General features: G+C 39.2%; 2 protein-coding genes across 16 annotated transcripts in view; one reads left to right on the top strand and one right to left on the bottom strand.

Moving 5' to 3' along the window:
* COBLL1 (cordon-bleu WH2 repeat protein like 1) overlaps positions 1-17,231 on the top strand; it is a 160,771-nt gene that overhangs the window by 80,457 nt on the left and 63,083 nt on the right. For 9 of the 15 annotated variants that reach the window (XM_049712055.1, XM_049712059.1, XM_049712058.1 and 6 more), the window contains exons 3-4: positions 10,869-10,930; positions 16,858-17,046. In XM_049712055.1, coding sequence (XP_049568012.1) covers positions 10,869-10,930; positions 16,858-17,046 — 251 coding nt within the window. Of the gene's footprint in view, positions 1-10,868; positions 10,931-11,375; positions 11,477-16,857; positions 17,047-17,231 lie in introns of those variants that run through there. The other 6 variants (XM_033412588.2, XM_049712057.1, XM_033412582.2 and 3 more) reach the window with 3 other exon arrangements.
* LOC101269848 (hypoxanthine-guanine phosphoribosyltransferase-like) lies at positions 3,962-5,124 on the bottom strand. Its single transcript, XM_033412592.2, has one exon. It carries the CDS (start codon positions 5,052-5,054, stop codon positions 4,398-4,400), a length of 657 nt encoding a protein of 218 aa, XP_033268483.1. The 5' UTR covers positions 5,055-5,124; the 3' UTR covers positions 3,962-4,397.

Here is a 17,231-nt window from a genome sequence, read left to right as displayed (position 1 = left end):
ACTCTTCCATATATCAGTACATTGCCTGCAAGGCAACAAATATGAAGTTCAAAGGAAGCTTTCAGTAGATGATGCTGAGCCCAGTTGCTACTGACATGTATTACCTACTGAGCAGACGCCTATGCACAGAGTGAATGGGGCATCAAGTGAGCACTGGGTCATGGTTTTGAAGTTCCAGTTTGTTTTGGAGAAAAATTACTTGCTAATCTCTATAAATGTTTAAGAATTTAATAAGATACTAATTTTTTTAAAAAAGGATAACACTTGTTAGGGGATTATCTATGTAAAACACTTGCACAGTTCCTGGAACTAGATAGGCATTCAGTTAAGTTAGTTTTTGTAGGGTCCATTTAGGATATCTTTGAAATTGTTTGGTTGGACTTATTTCATTTTTAAGCTACTGGTATTAGAGGACCTCATGTGGTATTTCTTTAATCTACCCAGATTCTTTCTATAGCACTGAGAACACAGTGGGTGCCCAATAATATGGTTGACTGTCTTGTGACTCATTGTTTACATTGCTTTCAAGCCTGTTTTTCAACTTTGCTTATTTGTTTTGATGAAGTTTTTATCTCCTCCTTGATACGCCCTTTTCTACTGAAGGCTTTTCTCATCTCTCTTCTTGTTGATGTTTGACTTTCTTAACTGTGCATAAAATAAACATCCCACATAAGATATTTAGGAAAACCCTGAGACAAGCTGAAATTGCAGCAACATTTATGGGACAGATATGAGAAATTTAATATTTAATTTTTAATGTATAGATACACTTTCCTACTCTATATCTTTGTGTGGGGTTTCCTCGAGTGTGTATATATATGTGAAAATGTATTCACTTATATTTGTACATTTTTCTGTGTATAAATTGTAACTCAGTGAAAAATATCAAGAGAAATTTATGTTTTCCTTCCTTCCATAAGGACCTTCCTTCTTAGAGAAAAGGAAGCAAAAATATAATGGGGTGGCTCAAGATGGCGGAATAGAAGGACATGCGCTCACTCCCTCTTGTGAGAGCACCAGAATCACAGCTAACTGCTGAACCATCATCCACAGGAAGACACTGGAACTCACCAAAAAAGATACCCTACATCCAAAGACAAAGAGACTGCAATGAGACTGTAGGAGGGGCGCAATCACAGTAAAATCAAATCCCATAACCTCTGAGTGGGTGACTCACAAACTGGAGAACAATTATACCACAGAAGTTCACCCACTGGAGTGAAGGTTCTGAGCCCCACATCAGGCTTCCCAACCTGCGGGTCTGGCAATGGGAGGAGGAGTTCCCAGAGAATCACCACTTGAAGGCTAGTGGGATTAGTTTGCAGGACTTTGACAGGACTGAGGGAAACAGAGACTCTATTCTTGGAGGGCACGCACAAAGTAGTGTGTGCATCGGGACCCAGGGGAAGGAGCAGTGACCCCATAGGAGACTGAACCAGACCTACCTGTTAGTGTTGGAAGGTCTCCTGCAGAGGTGGGAGCTGGGGACAAGGACACTGGCAGCAGAAGTTCTGGGAAGTATTCCTTGGCGTGAGCCCTCCCAGAGTCCGCCATTAGCCCCACCAAAGAGCCTGTAGCCTCCAGTGCTGGGTCGCCTCAGGCCAAACAACCAATAGGGAGAGAAGTCAGGCCCACCCATCAGCAGACAAGCAGATTAAAGTTTTACTGAGCTCTGGGCACCAGAGCAACACCCAGCTCTACCCACCACCAGTCCATCCCATCAGGAAACTTGCACAAGCCTCTTAGATAACCTCATCCACCAGAGGACAGACAGCAAAAGCAAGAAGACCTACAATCCTGCAGCCTGTGGAACAAAAACTACATTCACAGAAAAACAGACAAAATGAAAAGGCAGAAGGCTATGTAGCAGATGAAGGAACAAGATAAAACCACAGAAAAACAACTAAATGAAGTGGAGATTTGCAACCTTCCAGAAAAAGAATTCAGAATAATGATAGTGGAGATGATCCAGGACCTTGGAAAAAGAATGGAGGCAAAGATCGAGAAGATGCAAGAAATGTTTAACAAAGACCTAGAAGAATTAATTGTTCAGAGATGAACAATACAATAATTGAAATGAAAAATACACTAGAAGGCATCAATAGCAGAATAACTGAGGCAGAAGAATGGATAAGTGACCTGGAAGACAGAATGGTGGAATTTACTGCCGTGGAACAGAAAAAAGAATGAAAAGAAATGAAGACAGCCTAAGAGACCTCTGGGACAACATTAAGCACACCAACATTCGCATTATAGGGGTCCCAGAAAGAGAAGACAGAGAGAGAAAGGACCCGAGAAAATATTTGAAGAGATTATAGTTGAAAACTTCCCTAACATGGGAAAGGAAATAGCCACCCAAGTCCAGGAAGCACAGACAGTCCCAGGCAGGATAAACCCAAGGAGAAACATGCCGAGACACGTAGTAATCAAATTGACAGAAATTAAAGACAAAGAAAAATTATTAAAACTAGCAAGGGAAAAATGACAAATAACATACAAGGGAACTCCCATAACATTAACAACTGATTTCTCAGCAGAAATTTTACAAGCCAGAAGGGAGTGGCATGATATATTTAAAGTGATGAAAGGGAAGAATCTACAATCAAGATTAGTCTACCTGGCAAGGATCTCATTCAGATTTGATGGAGAAATCAAAAGCTTTACAGACAAGCAAAAGCTAAGAGAATTCAGCACCACCAAAGCAGCTCTACAACAAATGCTAAAGGAAATTCTCTAAGTGGGAAACACAAGAGAAGAAAAGGACCTACAAAAACAAACCCAAAACAATTAAGAAAATGGTAATAGGAACATATGTATCGATAATTACCGTAAACATGAATGGATTAAATGCTCCAACCAAAAGACACAGGCTGGTTGAATGTATACAAAAACAAGACTGCTATATATGCTATCTACAAGAGACCCACTTCAGACCTTGGGACACATATAGACTGAAATTGAGGGGATGGAAAAAGATAGGCCATGAAAATGGAAATCAAAAGAAAGCTGGAGTAGCAATTCTCATATCAGATAAAATAGACTTTAAAATAAAGAACGTTACAAGAGACAAAGAAGGACACTACATAATGATCAAGTGATCAATTCAAGAAGAAGAAATAACAATTATAAATATATATGCACCTAATATAGGAGCACCTCAATACATAAGGCAAATGCTAACAGCTCTAAAAGAGGAAATTGACAGTAACACAATAACAGTGGGGGACTTTAACACCTCACACCAATGGACAGATCATCCAGACAGAAAATTAATAAGGAAACACAAGCTTTAAATGACACAATAGACCAGATAGATTTAATTGATATTTATAGGACATTCCATCCAAAAACAGCAGATTACACTTTCTTCTCAAATGCACATGGAACAGTCTCCAGGAGAGATCACATCTTTCTTTTTTATCTTTTAAAGAGACAGCCTTGGGCTTCCCTGGTGGCTCAGTGGTTGAGAACCTGCCTGCCAATGCAGGGGACACGGGTTCGAGCCCTGGTCTGGGAGGATCCCACATGCCGCGGAGCAACTGGGCCCGTGAGCCACAACTGCTGAGCCTGTGCGTCTGGAGCTTGTGCTCCGCAGCAAGAGAGGCCACGACAGTGAGAGGCCCGCGCACCGTGATGAAGAGTGGCCTCCGCTCGCCGCAACTAGAGAAAGCCCTCTCACAGAAACGGAGACCCAACACAGCCAAAAATAAATAACTTAATTAATTAAAAAATAAAATAAAATAAAGAGACAGCCTTTATTTAAGGATTTTTACATTGAAGACTTCAAAAAGTGGTAGGTTTTTAGAACTTATTTACCTGTATTTAAAAGGAACTGTTGACAAAGATTTGCCAGAAATAATCTGAACAAGTGGGAAAATGCAGTTAATACTACTGAAACCTACTAAAATAACTCCAGGACATATGGTTTATCCAACATAAGGATACCTCTCAATGCTGTCACTGACATGAAACTGACTGCTTCTTTTCTAAACACACAGTGGTTTAATTAACAATATTCAGTCACTTCTGTTCTTTCCTGAATATATAAAAATTAAAATACCAGTTAAAAAACTAATATATTCTTCTCTGTCAATGTTTCTTACAGGTACAATTTCAATATTTTCATTCAGTAGTGGTGTGGTTTAAGAGATTTTTCATTCACACGTCAAACAACAATCCACCCAAAGGGAACTGATAGTCTACAGGCTCCTAGTGCAAATAAAGAGTTCAGGAATGCAGCAACTGGCCTTTCTAAAATACAAAACGGATAACATTCTTAGAAGATACATGCAATAAGCTCTACTAAGCAGCTGGCCACAGAACTAGAACATCTGATCATTTTCCTGGTGATTTCAATGGGACTACAGATATTTCCAAACTCAACTTGAACTCTCATCTTAGGCTTTGTATTTTGCTTTTCCAGTTTTGCTAATGACACAAACATGATTCAAATCCCTGAAGTATTCATTACAGTCAAGGGCATATCCTACAACAAACTTGTCTGGAATTTCAAATCCAGCAAAGTCTGGTTTATATCCAACACTTTGAGGGGTCCTTTTCACCAGCCAGCTTGCAACCTTGACCAGCTTTGGATTATGCTGCTTGACCAAGGAAAGCAAGGTTTGCACTGTTTTGCCAGTGTCAATTATATCTTCAACAATCAAGACATTCTTTCCAGTGAAAGTTGAGAGATCATCTTCACCAATTACTTTTATGTCACCTGTTGACTGGTCATTACAATAGCTCTTCAGTCTGATAAAATCTACAGTTATAGGTATAGATCTATCACTATTTCTGTTTAGTGCTTTGATGTAATCCAGCAGGTCAGCAAAGAATTTATAGCCCCCCTTGAGCACACAGAGGGCCACGATGTGATGGCCTCCCATCTCCTTCATCACATCTTGAGCCAGCCATTTGGTCCTGTCCATAATTAGTCCATGAGGAATAAACACCTTTTCCAAGTCCTCAGCATAATGATTAGGTATACAAAATAAATCTAGGTCATAACCTGGTTCATCATCACTAATCACGATGCTGGGGCTGTGGGTCACCATAACGGAGCTGGCTGGTGTGCGGGCTGAGGGAAGGCTGGGGAGGAGGAAGCCAACAGCAGGGCCAAGCAGGAGGCGGCACCACGTGGGAAAGCCCAGGATAGATCACATCTTGGGTCACAAATCAAGCCTTGGTATATTTATGAAAATTGAAATCCTGTCAGGCATCTTTTCCAACCACAATGCTGTGAGATTAGAAATCAATTACAGGGGAAAACCGGTAAAAAACATAAACACATGGAGGCTAAACAGTAAGTTACTATATAACCAAGAGATCACTGAAGAAATCAAAGAGGAAATCAAAAAATACCTGGAGACAAATGACAATGAAAACATGACGATCCAAAACCTATGGAATGCAGCAAAAACAGTTCTAAGAGGGAAGTTTATAGCAATACAAGCCTACCTCAAGAAACAAGAAAAATCTCAAACAATCTAACCTTACACCTAAAGGAACTAGAGAAAGACGAAGAAAACCCAAAGTTAGTAGAAGGAAAGAAATCATGAAGATCAGAGCAGAAATAAATGAAATAGAAACAAAACAATAGCAAAGATCAATAAAACTAAAAGCTGGTTCTTTGAGAAGATAATCAAAATTGATAAACCATTAGCCAGATTCATCAAGAAAAAGAGAGAGGACTCAAATCAATAAAATTAGAAATGAAAAAGGAGAAGTTACAAAGGACACCACAGAAATAGAAAACATCGTAAGAGACTACTACAAGAAACTCTATGCCAATAAATTGGACAACCTAGAAGAAATGGACAAATGCTTAGAAAGGTATAACATTCCAAGACTGAACCAGGAAGAAATAGAAAATATGAACAGACCAATCACAAGTAATGAAATTGAAACTGTGATTAAAAATCTTCCAACAAACAAAAGTCCAGGACCAGATGGCTTCACAGGTGAATTCTATCAAACATTTAGAGAAGGGCTAACACCCATCCTTCTCAAACTCTTCCAAAAAATTGCGGAGGAAGGAACACTTCCAAACTCATTCTACGAGGCCACCATCACCCTGATACCAAAACTAGACAAAGGTATTGCAAAAAAAGAAAATTACAGATCAATATCAGTGATGAATATAGATGCAAAAATCCTCAACAAAATACTAGCAAGCAGAATCCAAATGTGATACACAATATTAACAAATTGAAGAATAAAACTCATGTGATCATCTCAATAGATGCAGAAAAAGCTTCTGACAAAGTTCAGCACCCATTTATGATAAAAACTCCAGAAAGTGGGCATAGAGGGAACCTACCTCGACATAATAAAGGCCATATATGACAAACCCACAGCCAACATCATTCTCAAAGGTGAAAAACTGAAAGCATTTCCTCTAAGATCAGGAAGAGGACAAGGATGTCCACTCTCACCACTATTATTTAACATAGTTTTGGAAGTCCTAGCCACGGCAATCAGAGAAGAAAAAGAAATAAAAGGAATCAAAATTGGAGAAGAAGAAGTAAAACTGTTACTGTTTGCAGGTGACATGATATTTTACACAGATAATCCTAAAGATGCCACCAGAAAACTATTAGAGCTAATCAATGAATTTGGTAAAGTTGCAGGATACAAAATTAATGCAGTGAAATCTCTTGCATTCCTATACACTAACAGCAAAAGATCAGAAAGAAATTAAGAAAACAATCCCATTCACCATTGCAACAAAAAGAATAAAATACCTAGGAATAAACCTACCTAAGGAGGTAAAAGACCGGTACTCAGAAAACTATAAGACACTGATGAAAGAAATCAAAGATGACACAAACAGATGGAGAGATATACCATGTTCTTGTATTGGAAGAATCAATATTGTGAAAATGACTATACTATCCAAAGCAATCTACAGATTCAATGCAATCCCTATCTAATTACCAGTAGCATTTTTTACAGAACTAGAACAAAAAATCTTAAAATTTGTATGGAGACCCAAGAGACCCTGAGTAGCCAAAGCAGTCTTGAGGGAAAAAAACGGAGCTAGAGGAATCAGACTCCCTGACTTCAGACTCTACTACAAAGCTCCAGTAATCAAGACAATATGGTACTGGCACAAAAATAGAAATATAGTTCCATGGAACAGGATAGAAAGTCCAGAGACAAACCCATGCACCTATAGTCAAATAATCTATGACAAAGGAAGCAAGGATATACAATGGAGAAAAGACAGCCTCTTCAATAAGTGGTGCTGGGAAAACTGGACAGGTACATGTAAAAATACGAGATTAGAACACTCCCTAACACCATACACAAAAATAAACTCAAAATGGATTAGAGACCTAAATATAAGACTGGACACTATAAAACTCTTAGAGGAAAACATACGAAGAACACTCTTGGACATAAATCACAACAAGATCTTTTTTGACCCACTTTCTAGAGTAATGGAAATAAAAACAAAAATAAACAAATGGGACCTAATGAAACTTGAAAGCTTTTGCACAGCAAAGGAGATTATAACAAGACAAAAAGACCACCCTCAGAATGGGAGAAGATATTTGCAAACAAATCAACGGACAAAGGATTAATCTCCAAAATATATAAATAGCTCATGCAGCTCAATATTAAAAAAACAAACAACCCAATCAAAAAATGGGCAGAAGATCTAAACAGACATTTCTCCAAAGAAGACATACAGATGACCAAGAAGCACATGAAAAGATGCTCAACATCACTAATTATTAGAGAAATGCAGATCAAAACTACAATGAGGTACCACCTCACACCAGTTAGAATGGGCATTATCAGAAAATCTACAAACAACAAATGCTGGAGAGGGTGTGGAGAAAAGTGAACCCTCTTGCACTGTTGGTGGGAATGTAAATTGATACAGCCACTATGGAGAACAGTACGGAGATTCCTTAAAAAACTAAAAATATGGCCCAGTAATCCCACTACTGGGCATATACCCAGAGAAAGCCATAATTCAAAAAGACACATGCACCCCAATGTTCATTGCAGCACTATTTACAGTAGCCAGGTCATGGAAGCAACGTAAATGCCCATCAAAAGATGAATGAATAAAGAAGAAATGGTACATATATTTAATGGAATATTACTCTGCCATAAAAAGGAACGCAATTGGGTCATTTTTAGAAATGTTGATGGACCTAGAGACTGTCATACAGAGTGAAGTAAGTCAGAAAGAGAGAAACAGATATCGTATATTAACACATATATGTGGAATCTAGAAAAATGGTACAGTTGAACTGGTTTGCAAGGCAGAAATAGAGACAGAGATGTAGAGAACAAACGTATGGACAACAAGGGGGGGAAGCGGGGGGCGGGATGGGATGAATTGGGAGATTTGGGTTGACATATACACACTAATATGTATAAAATAGATTAATAAGAACCTGCTTATAAAGAGATAAATAAAATTTAAAAAAAGAAGCAATGCGATGTTTGTAAAAATGCTAACCATATAAAGCTAAGTTGGGATGTAAAAAAATATATATAATGGGAATGTAAATTTGGAAAAGTTATTATTATACTTTGGGACTACTTTTAAGATTGTTACATTGAGCGATTCTGAGAACTTTCTGAATTTACACGAACTTGATTGACCTAAGTAGCAACCTTCTGGCAGTGTTTCAGACATTACAGAGTTCTTAGGAAAGTAAATCATTAACTCTCATTGAATACCTACTATCTCTCAGGCGTTGTACTAGACTAGTGGTTCTCAAACTTGGCTGCACTTTAGAATTGCTTGGGGAGATTTTAAAATTCCCATAGCCAGTAAATCAGAATTTCCGGGTGTGGGGCCTGAACCTCAGCATTTTATGAAAGTCCTCAGGTGAGTCCATTGTGTAGCCAAATTTGAGCACCACTGGGTGAAGCGTGGGCTGAGATGGGTGGGGCTAGGTGTTGGCCCCCCCTTTTCAGTGGTCGGAGAACCACTATACAAGGAGGACACATTTGATCTGCTGTCTGGATGAGCTGAAGGAGCAGGCAGTTTGAAATTCTGTGGTGAAAACATTTGGGGCAGAGGGAGCAGCTCTGCAAGTCCCTCAGATGTGAAGGAAGGGAAGGAAGGCCAGTGTGAATTATATAGGGAGTTGCAACTGTGTAAATAGAAGGGAGGTTGGCAGGGGCTGGCTGAGTGATTTCTTAGACGTTAGCATGCATCAGAAGCTCTTGGAGAATTTTGTTGAAGGTGCATTGCAGGGCTTTACCCTCTGTGTTTCTTATTATTTAGGTCCGGGATAGGGCCTGAGAATTTGCATTTCTAACAAGGTCCCAGGTGGTGCTCTGAAATCACACTTCGAGAACCACCAGGCTGGCTCATCTAGGGCTTTGCAAACCAAGAACAGGAATTTGGTTTTATTCTCGATGTATTGGGAGACCAGTGAAGGGTCAGAGATGTGACGTGGTCTGATTTACATATTTAAAAGATCACTCTTGGGCTTCCCTGGTGGCTCAGTGGTTAAGAATCTGCCTGCCAGTGCAGGAGACACGGGTTCAAGCCCTGCTCCAGGAAGATCCCACGTGCCGCGGAGCAACTAAGCCCATGCGCCACAACTTCTGAGCCTGCGCTCTAGAGCCCGTGAATCACAACTGCTGAGCCCATGCGCCACAACTACTAGAGCCTGCGTGCCTAGAGCCCGTGCTCTGCAACAAGAGAAGCCACCGCAGTGAGAAGCCCGTGCACCACAATGAAGAGTAACCCCCGGTTGTCACAACTAGAGAAAATCCACGTGCAGCACTGAAGACCCAGTGCAGCCAAAAATAAATAAGTAAAAATAAATATGTTAAAAAAAAAAAGATCACTCTTGACTACTGCAGAGAATAATACATTTTAAGGGACAAGAGCCGAAAGCGGGGAGACAAGTCAGGAGGCTGTTGGAACAGTCCAATCAAGAGCTGATAGCTTAATTGCCAGGGTGGTAGCAGAGGAACTGGTGAAAAGTATACAGGTTCAGGATGTGTTTTAGAGCTAAAAGCCCACAAGACTTGAAAATGAATTGGAAATAGGAGATAGGCATAGAGAGGAATTAAAATATGCCTAGAATTTTTGCTTGAGTTAACAAGGTGGTTAGTGTGGAGCCATTCCCAGGGATGGGGGGGGACTGGGGGGACGCTTGGATGAGAATTGGGGGTAGAGAGGAGACACAAGAGTTTTGATTCTGAGATACCTATGGGACATTCAAATGGCAAAGACCATGAGATTATTGGGCATATAAGTCAGAACTCAATAAACAGGTCAGGGTTGGAGATGTGAATTTGAGAGTTATCAACTTGCAGATGGTATTTAAAGCCATGGAATTTCATGAAATTACTTGGGCCTGAGGATTGTAGAAGAGAAGAGAAGGGGGCAGACAAGGAGCCCTGGGGTGGCCTCGACACTTAGAAATCAGACAAAGAGATAAGGGCATTGAGACTGAGGAGTGGCAGTAAAGAAGGAGGAAAACAGTAGGTTGTATTGTCACACAAAGCCAAGGGAAGAGAATCCCAAGCAGAGGGCTTGAGCAGCTGTGAAGTGTGTCCTTATTGGAATTTAGGCGCTTACTCAATGTGAGATGAGATATATAATTATCTATTAGATTTGAACACACATAGATGATTGGTGACCTTGACAAGAGAAATGTCTGTTAAGAGTCATATAATGCCTTGGGACTCCCCTTGTTGCCTTTTGTCACTGCTTATCTTTTAAAGCCACTTAGATATATTTACTTTGATTAAATATAAGGCTCATCAAGAAAAGGGACCTTTTGTTCTTAATTGCATTCCCTCAAGCACATAGCACAATGTTATGCCCACCATTGGGACAGATTTTTGTTTAATATAATCTCTTGTCTCATTAAACCCAGAGAGACACACTAAGAAATTGTTTTGAAGAACTGATCTCCACTTTATACTTGAAATGCGTAAGGTAGGAACCATCAAAACATTGCCAGATACTGTACTTCGAAGGACTGTCTTGTCAACACTTACCATGATGCATCTAATGTTTGATAGCCCTCTGTACTGAGAGAGGGTGGCTGTTAAATTTCTTTTTGGTCATTAGAATGTGATACTTTAAAAACCTATTGTTTTAAGACTTATAATTCCATTCTTTTATTTTGTCTTTAATATCAAAGCTGTATTTTTGTATAGTATTTCTCTGAATCTATGAGGATACTATATAAATAAAGCAAACAGATGAGAGCCCATTGGACTTGTAGCTTATTAAGGATGCAAGTATTGATATATCTCATATACAATTGAAAGATTTTTTTCTTTCAAACAAAGTAGAGGTATTTGAGTAGATTTCTGTTGTTTTGCTGAGCGTCTCTTTTATTCCTTTTCATTTATTTTAAGGATATTAATATTGACAGGGATGGAGTGATGATTACAGTGGACACATGATTTTGAAGTGCTTTGCAGATCAAGTGATAAAAAAATCAATCAGTAGTGGTAGCAGGATACCATTCAAATGGTAATTTGAATTCTCTGTTAAAATTAAGTTTGGCTATTTTAAAGATCAGTTATTGCATAACGTGGAAATCGTACCTTAATTTTCATTATGAACGTTGAATATAATATTGAGATAATTTTCATGAATAAAACAATGCTTTACCTAAATGATAATTTACTGTGGCTTGTTATTTTTAGGGCTTGATTAGTGAATTTTTGTGTTGACACAGTAAAGTTTTCTATCTCAAATATCTTTTCCGTATAACCTTCTCTCCACCACCCTTGTGTAAAATTTGTTGCTGTAACTGTTGAAGGTAGTGGCCTCTGAGGAGCTTATGTGGAAATCCCTTGAGCAGGAAACTGGCCCAAACATCATTCCCATTTAAAAGGCTGGGGGGACTTCAATGGCAGTTACTGCATTTTTAATATATTAATGAAAACTAGCATTCGTCTAAGCCGTAAACTTGTTATTGCATGTTGATGTATTACTCTGCTTTACCAGAATTTCCTATGCTTAGATTATGTTAAAAGCTTTGATTATTTTCACTGTACTTTTGGCTTTGGGGGACATTTAATTTAATTTTGTTATCATTTCCAAGCATCTCAACTAAGAAATGTAAAACATTGGGAGAGATGTGAGTAGGTAAAAGGTATTTTAAAGCTTTTGCTGGTGAGTAAGAGATCAAGTAAGTTAACAAAGTCTTAAATCTACTTAGGATTCAGGCCAAATCCAGGCCTCTGCCTGGTATTCTTTTCACTAGACTATATACCATGTAGTGAGCAAACTTTAACTGGATAGACACATTCCTGAATTTAATGTAAATGGATCGCAGTCGGGAACCAACATATAAATGATCCTACAGGCTCTTCCTCCTGAATACTACTATTCTTTCAAGAACTGAGTCCCTTTTTTCTTTGAAGTTACCTTAATACCTGCCTTCCCATCCCCACAGAGCTCATTTTAGCTTGCTCTCATTGCTCTGAGTCTTCAAGGTCACCCATCTGTTTTATGACACTTCATTTTTTTGCTTTGTATATGTTGTTTAATTACTTACATATTGCATCTTCCCTGTTGGATTTCTAATTCATTGTGGAAGGATCTTGGTTTGATTCCCAATATGCTTTCCAATTTTCAGGACCAAAGGTGACAAATGCTTTATTATAATAATAGAGAACACTAAGATGTTCTTAATAGAAGTTCCATGTAAGTAATATTTCAACAAGTGCTTTGTTCTGCTTTCCTTTTTTTAAGTTGGTTTACCTTTAGTAATTTAAGATGGGTTTTGAGGGCTTCCCTGGTGGCACAGTGGTTAAGAACCCGCTTGCCAATGCAGGGGACACGGGTTTGAGCCCTGGTCCGGGAAGATCCCACATGCCGCGGAGCAACTAAGCCCGTGCGCCACAACTACTGAGCCTGAGCTCTAGAGCCCACAAACCACAACTACTGAGCCCGTGTGCCACAACTACTCTAGGCCCGTGCGCCTAGAGCCTGTGCTCCGCAACAAGGGAAGCCACCACAGTGAGAAGCCTGCGTACCGCAACGAAGAGTAGCCCCCACTCGCCACAACTAGAGAAAGCCCGCGCACAGCAACGAAGACCCAAATGCAGCCATAAATAAATAAATAAATAAACTTATAAGATGGATTTTCATCATAAGACTCAAAGTACCTTAGGAAATAAGACAGTCATACATATAAGAACATTAACACTGTTAGAGTTCATTGCGGTGTGTAATAGAGAAAATGTACCAAGGAATTGTGATTCAATATGAACCTCGAAGGACAGATAATATAGGTAAAGGCAGAGAGAATGGGAAGGGCATTCAAACGGTGACTTGGGGGAGCAAAACTTGGAGATGGAAAGGTGCCTTCAATGATGAAAGCAGGGGATGAGGAGGTGATGGTAGCAGCAGGAGGTACCTATCAGACCTTCTATGGTACCACTTCTCTTGAAAGCCAAGTCCATTTTGTGGGCAAGGTTGTTCTTGATGCTTTACCTACCTGCGCATGGTGGCTGGGCTTGTCTTCTGACCTTCCTTGTGAAACTCTTCTAAAGCCCTAAGGTTCCCAGTTATTCCTTGCTAGTAAATCCAGTGTATAGTTTTCAACACTCATCTTAAAAATAAAACATAATCAGTTTCTAAAACCTGACACAGCTAATTCTGAGTACCTTGGTGGTAAGACCTTTTTTCCTTCCCAGTTACGTGCTTAGGTACCTCATCTTTGTGGGAAGTATTCACTGAATGCATTCATTCAGTAAATATGAGTGCCTACCATGTGGCAGACATTATTCTAGAGATTTTATACCTTAGCAAGTATGTGTGACACCAGGCGGTGGAGACAAGAACCTATACTCATGGGATTAATTACTCTAATGGAAGGAGACAGGATAAAAAAGTATGTTAGTTGCCCTGACAAGCCCTTGGACAAAAGTAAGGCAGAGAAGTAGAGGTGTTAATCTTAAGGTCAGGAACAGACTCTGCAGAGGAACCTGAGTAGGAATTGTCCTAAGTGTGTTCAAGGAAAAGGCAAGAGGCATAGGATCGGAGTGCAGTGAGCCTAGGGCGAAAGTGGGACAGGGGAGCTTGGAGAGGCTAGAAGTAAGGGACGACAGATTATCAAACTCCAGATCTTATTTTGGCTGAGGTCGGAAGCCGTCGGAGGGTGGGAAAGGAAGTTCTGTGATCAAACTTAACATTTTAAGAGCATCACTCCAGCTGCTATATTGAGAATAAAATGTAAAGTGACAAGGTTGGGAGCAGGAAGACCACTTAGCAGCTTGAACAGAGGTGTTTGGTAATCAAGGTTGTTGATGGATTCTGGGTCTATTTATAATATAGAGCTGGCAGAATCTGTCAAGGGATTGGATTGTATGTGTGTGAGAGAGGAGATTTTTGGCCCAAGCACCTGAAAGAATTGAGATTTACTAGGGCTTCCCTGGTGGCGCCGTGGTTGAGATTCCGCCTGCCGGTGCAGGGGACATGGGTTCGTGTCCCGGTCCGGGAAGATCCCACATGCCGCGGAGCGGCTGGGCCTGTGAGCCATGGCCGCTGAGCCTGCGCATCCGGAGCCTGTGCTCCACAACGGGAGAGACCACAACAGTGAGAGGCCCGTGTACCGCCAAAAAAAAAAAAAAAAAAGAATTGAGATTTACTGAGATGGGAAGACTTGTAGAGGAAAACATTTGGTTTGGAGGAGATGGGAAGAGGAATTGGAAGTTTAGCTGGAGATTCCAGTTAGTCATCTGAGTCCAGATGTCAAGTAGGCATTGAATTTATAAATCTGGAGTCTAAGGGAGAGGAGATCCAAGCTGACTTTGGCATTTAAGATTTTCTTCATATACATTTTGCAAAATTCTTGTTGTATTTATTGTAATAATTTTTAAAAATTTATTTTGGTTGCTACTGTAAAAGAAGTGTTTTCTTTCATTATACTTTGACTAGGTTTTGCTTATGGTTACACAGGCTATTGATGCCGGCATGTATCATTTTGTGCCAAGCCACCTTGCTGAATTCTCTTAATTTATAAAAGCTTTTTCATAGATTCACTGATTTCTCTTCTCCTTTGACTTTTCTGTGGAATTTTACCAAACTCTTCACTTCTGAGAAGTACCACTTTCTTTCATGGCTTGATTTGCTTTCCTTTGCCTAAAATATCAATTATTTCTTGTCTTTTCTTGTGAGTTTCTATTCATTCCCCCAAACCCAACTCATGTTTCCCATCTTGTCAAACATTTCTGGATTCCTAGGAAAGTTTCTCTTCCTATGAGCTGCAGCTGTACCATCTGCAGCTGTACCTGTATCAGAACAATCATCAAAATTTATTCTAATTTTGTATATATCTTTCAGTCCTTTTGGGGAAGGAGAACTGGGTCTTACTGTCTTTACATCCCCAGTGTTTAGCTGAATCTGCTACATGGTTGTCTGTTACAGGATAAATGTTTGTTGAATAGATGAGTAGTCGATTTGGGCAGATTAAAAACATTTGGAAATTGGATAACGTTTTTCTTCATATAGATTTTATAAACTTGTTATATTTATTGAAACACTTCTAAAAATTCATTTTTGTCACTATTGTAAAAGAAATATTTTCTAAAGTGTAATATAACTTTGCAGTTATACTCCTAAAAATTAAAGGCCTATTATTTTAGAAAATTAATATAGGAACCTTGTTTCTGTTTTTTCATGATGCTGAGTGCACAAACGTGCTTGGATTTGTAAGACCTTAAATTTTGAAAATACTTAATGGCTGGATGTTACGTATTTACTTACAAAGAAGGCCTTTTATTTTGCATGGTTTTTATTTTTGCCTAGGAATCATCAAAGCATTGAATTGGCCATGTGTAGAATGTCTACTACTGTTTCTGTTATAAATCAGTTAAGGGGTTGTCCTAGTAAGTGACACTGAAACATATTTATTAGAATAATTATTTGTAATGTTTTTTATTGAAATAGAAATATACTTTATCAAATAACCAATCACAGTTCACTGTTCATTGCTAAGCACGGTGGGAAATACAGCATGCTTCTTTCTTACAGGGAGTAATAAATGTAGGCAGAGAGATGAAACTGGTACCCAGGAGAAAAAAAATGGGAAAAATGTTACATTTGTGGAATCTGTTGTATGTGCCTTATAGAGAGACACTTGATATAGGGGGGTGGTAGGAGGGTGTTTTTAGCTAGATTTTGAAGCATAGGTAGAGTTTAATCTGGTTAGAGAGGCAGAATACACTAGATTGGAAACAAATAGAATGAGAGGCACAAAGGTAAGAGGTATTAGGAGGTGTGGAAATGAGATACTGATTTCCATCCTAGGACAGTAAGAATTTTTATAATTTGTTCCACCAAAGAAAATGCAGTACTTTTGCTTCGCTATAGTGAACACACATTAATTGAATTTAATGAAGGCCGATATCAGATCTCTTTTTTTTTTTTTTTTGCAGTATGTGGGCCTCTCACTGTTGTGGCCTCTCCCGTTGCGGAGCACAGGCTCTGGACGCGCAGGCTCAGCGGCCATGGCTCACGGGCCCAGCCGCTCCGCGGCATGTGGGATCTTTCCGGACCAGGGCACGAACCCGTGTCCCCTGCATCGGCAGGCGGACTCTCAACCACTGCGCCACCAGGGAAGCCCTCAGATCTCTTTTGTTACCATGTTTCTTTGTACTGCCAAGTAATGCAAGCATATTGTTGAAAACAAACAAATATGCTGATTTTTAAAAGGCAGAAAAAAAGTTTACTTAATTCCATCATCCCTAGTAAGCTAACAGTTAACATTTTAGTGCATTTTTTTCCCTAGGTGTGAAAAACATACATACACACATTTTGTATTTTTATTAAATGAGATCCTCTTAGCAAATTATTTTTAAAATACGTATATTTTATTCTCTGTTTTGTTTTTGTTTTAGGAGAAAACCAAAAGCCAAGGCACCGCTTCCTCCAGCTGAGACCAAATACCTTGATGCCTCTTCAGTTGATGATTCTGTAGAATCTTCTGCTTTTATCATGGAACAGAAAGAAAACACGATAGATAAAGATATTGAACTCTTGGTCGTTCTACCTGGGGATATTATCAAATCTACTACTGTTCATGGCAGGTACGATGGAGTGAAGGAAATACCAGGACTTCCCTTTCTTCTTCTGTAATTGAAACCCTCTGTTGTAGACTTCTTGATTTTTTTCTTTAGCAGATACTTTATTCATCACTCAGTTTACTTATCTATTAAAAAAGTAAATGCTAAAAGGTATTAAAATTTTTATAACAATGCTTTAAATATCAAAT

The sequence above is a fragment of the Orcinus orca genome, chromosome 7 (assembly GCF_937001465.1).
Source record: "Orcinus orca chromosome 7, mOrcOrc1.1, whole genome shotgun sequence".
Classification (NCBI taxonomy): Eukaryota; Metazoa; Chordata; class Mammalia; order Artiodactyla; family Delphinidae; genus Orcinus; species Orcinus orca.
The sequence above is the reverse complement of the archived record's forward strand: the minus strand, read 5'-3'. Positions and strand labels throughout refer to the sequence as shown.

Excerpts from the sequence above, each read along its gene's own strand:
- LOC101269848 (XM_033412592.2), bottom strand. The coding sequence starts at position 5,054 with ATGGTGACCCACAGCCCCAGCATCGTGATTAGTGATGATGAACCAGGT.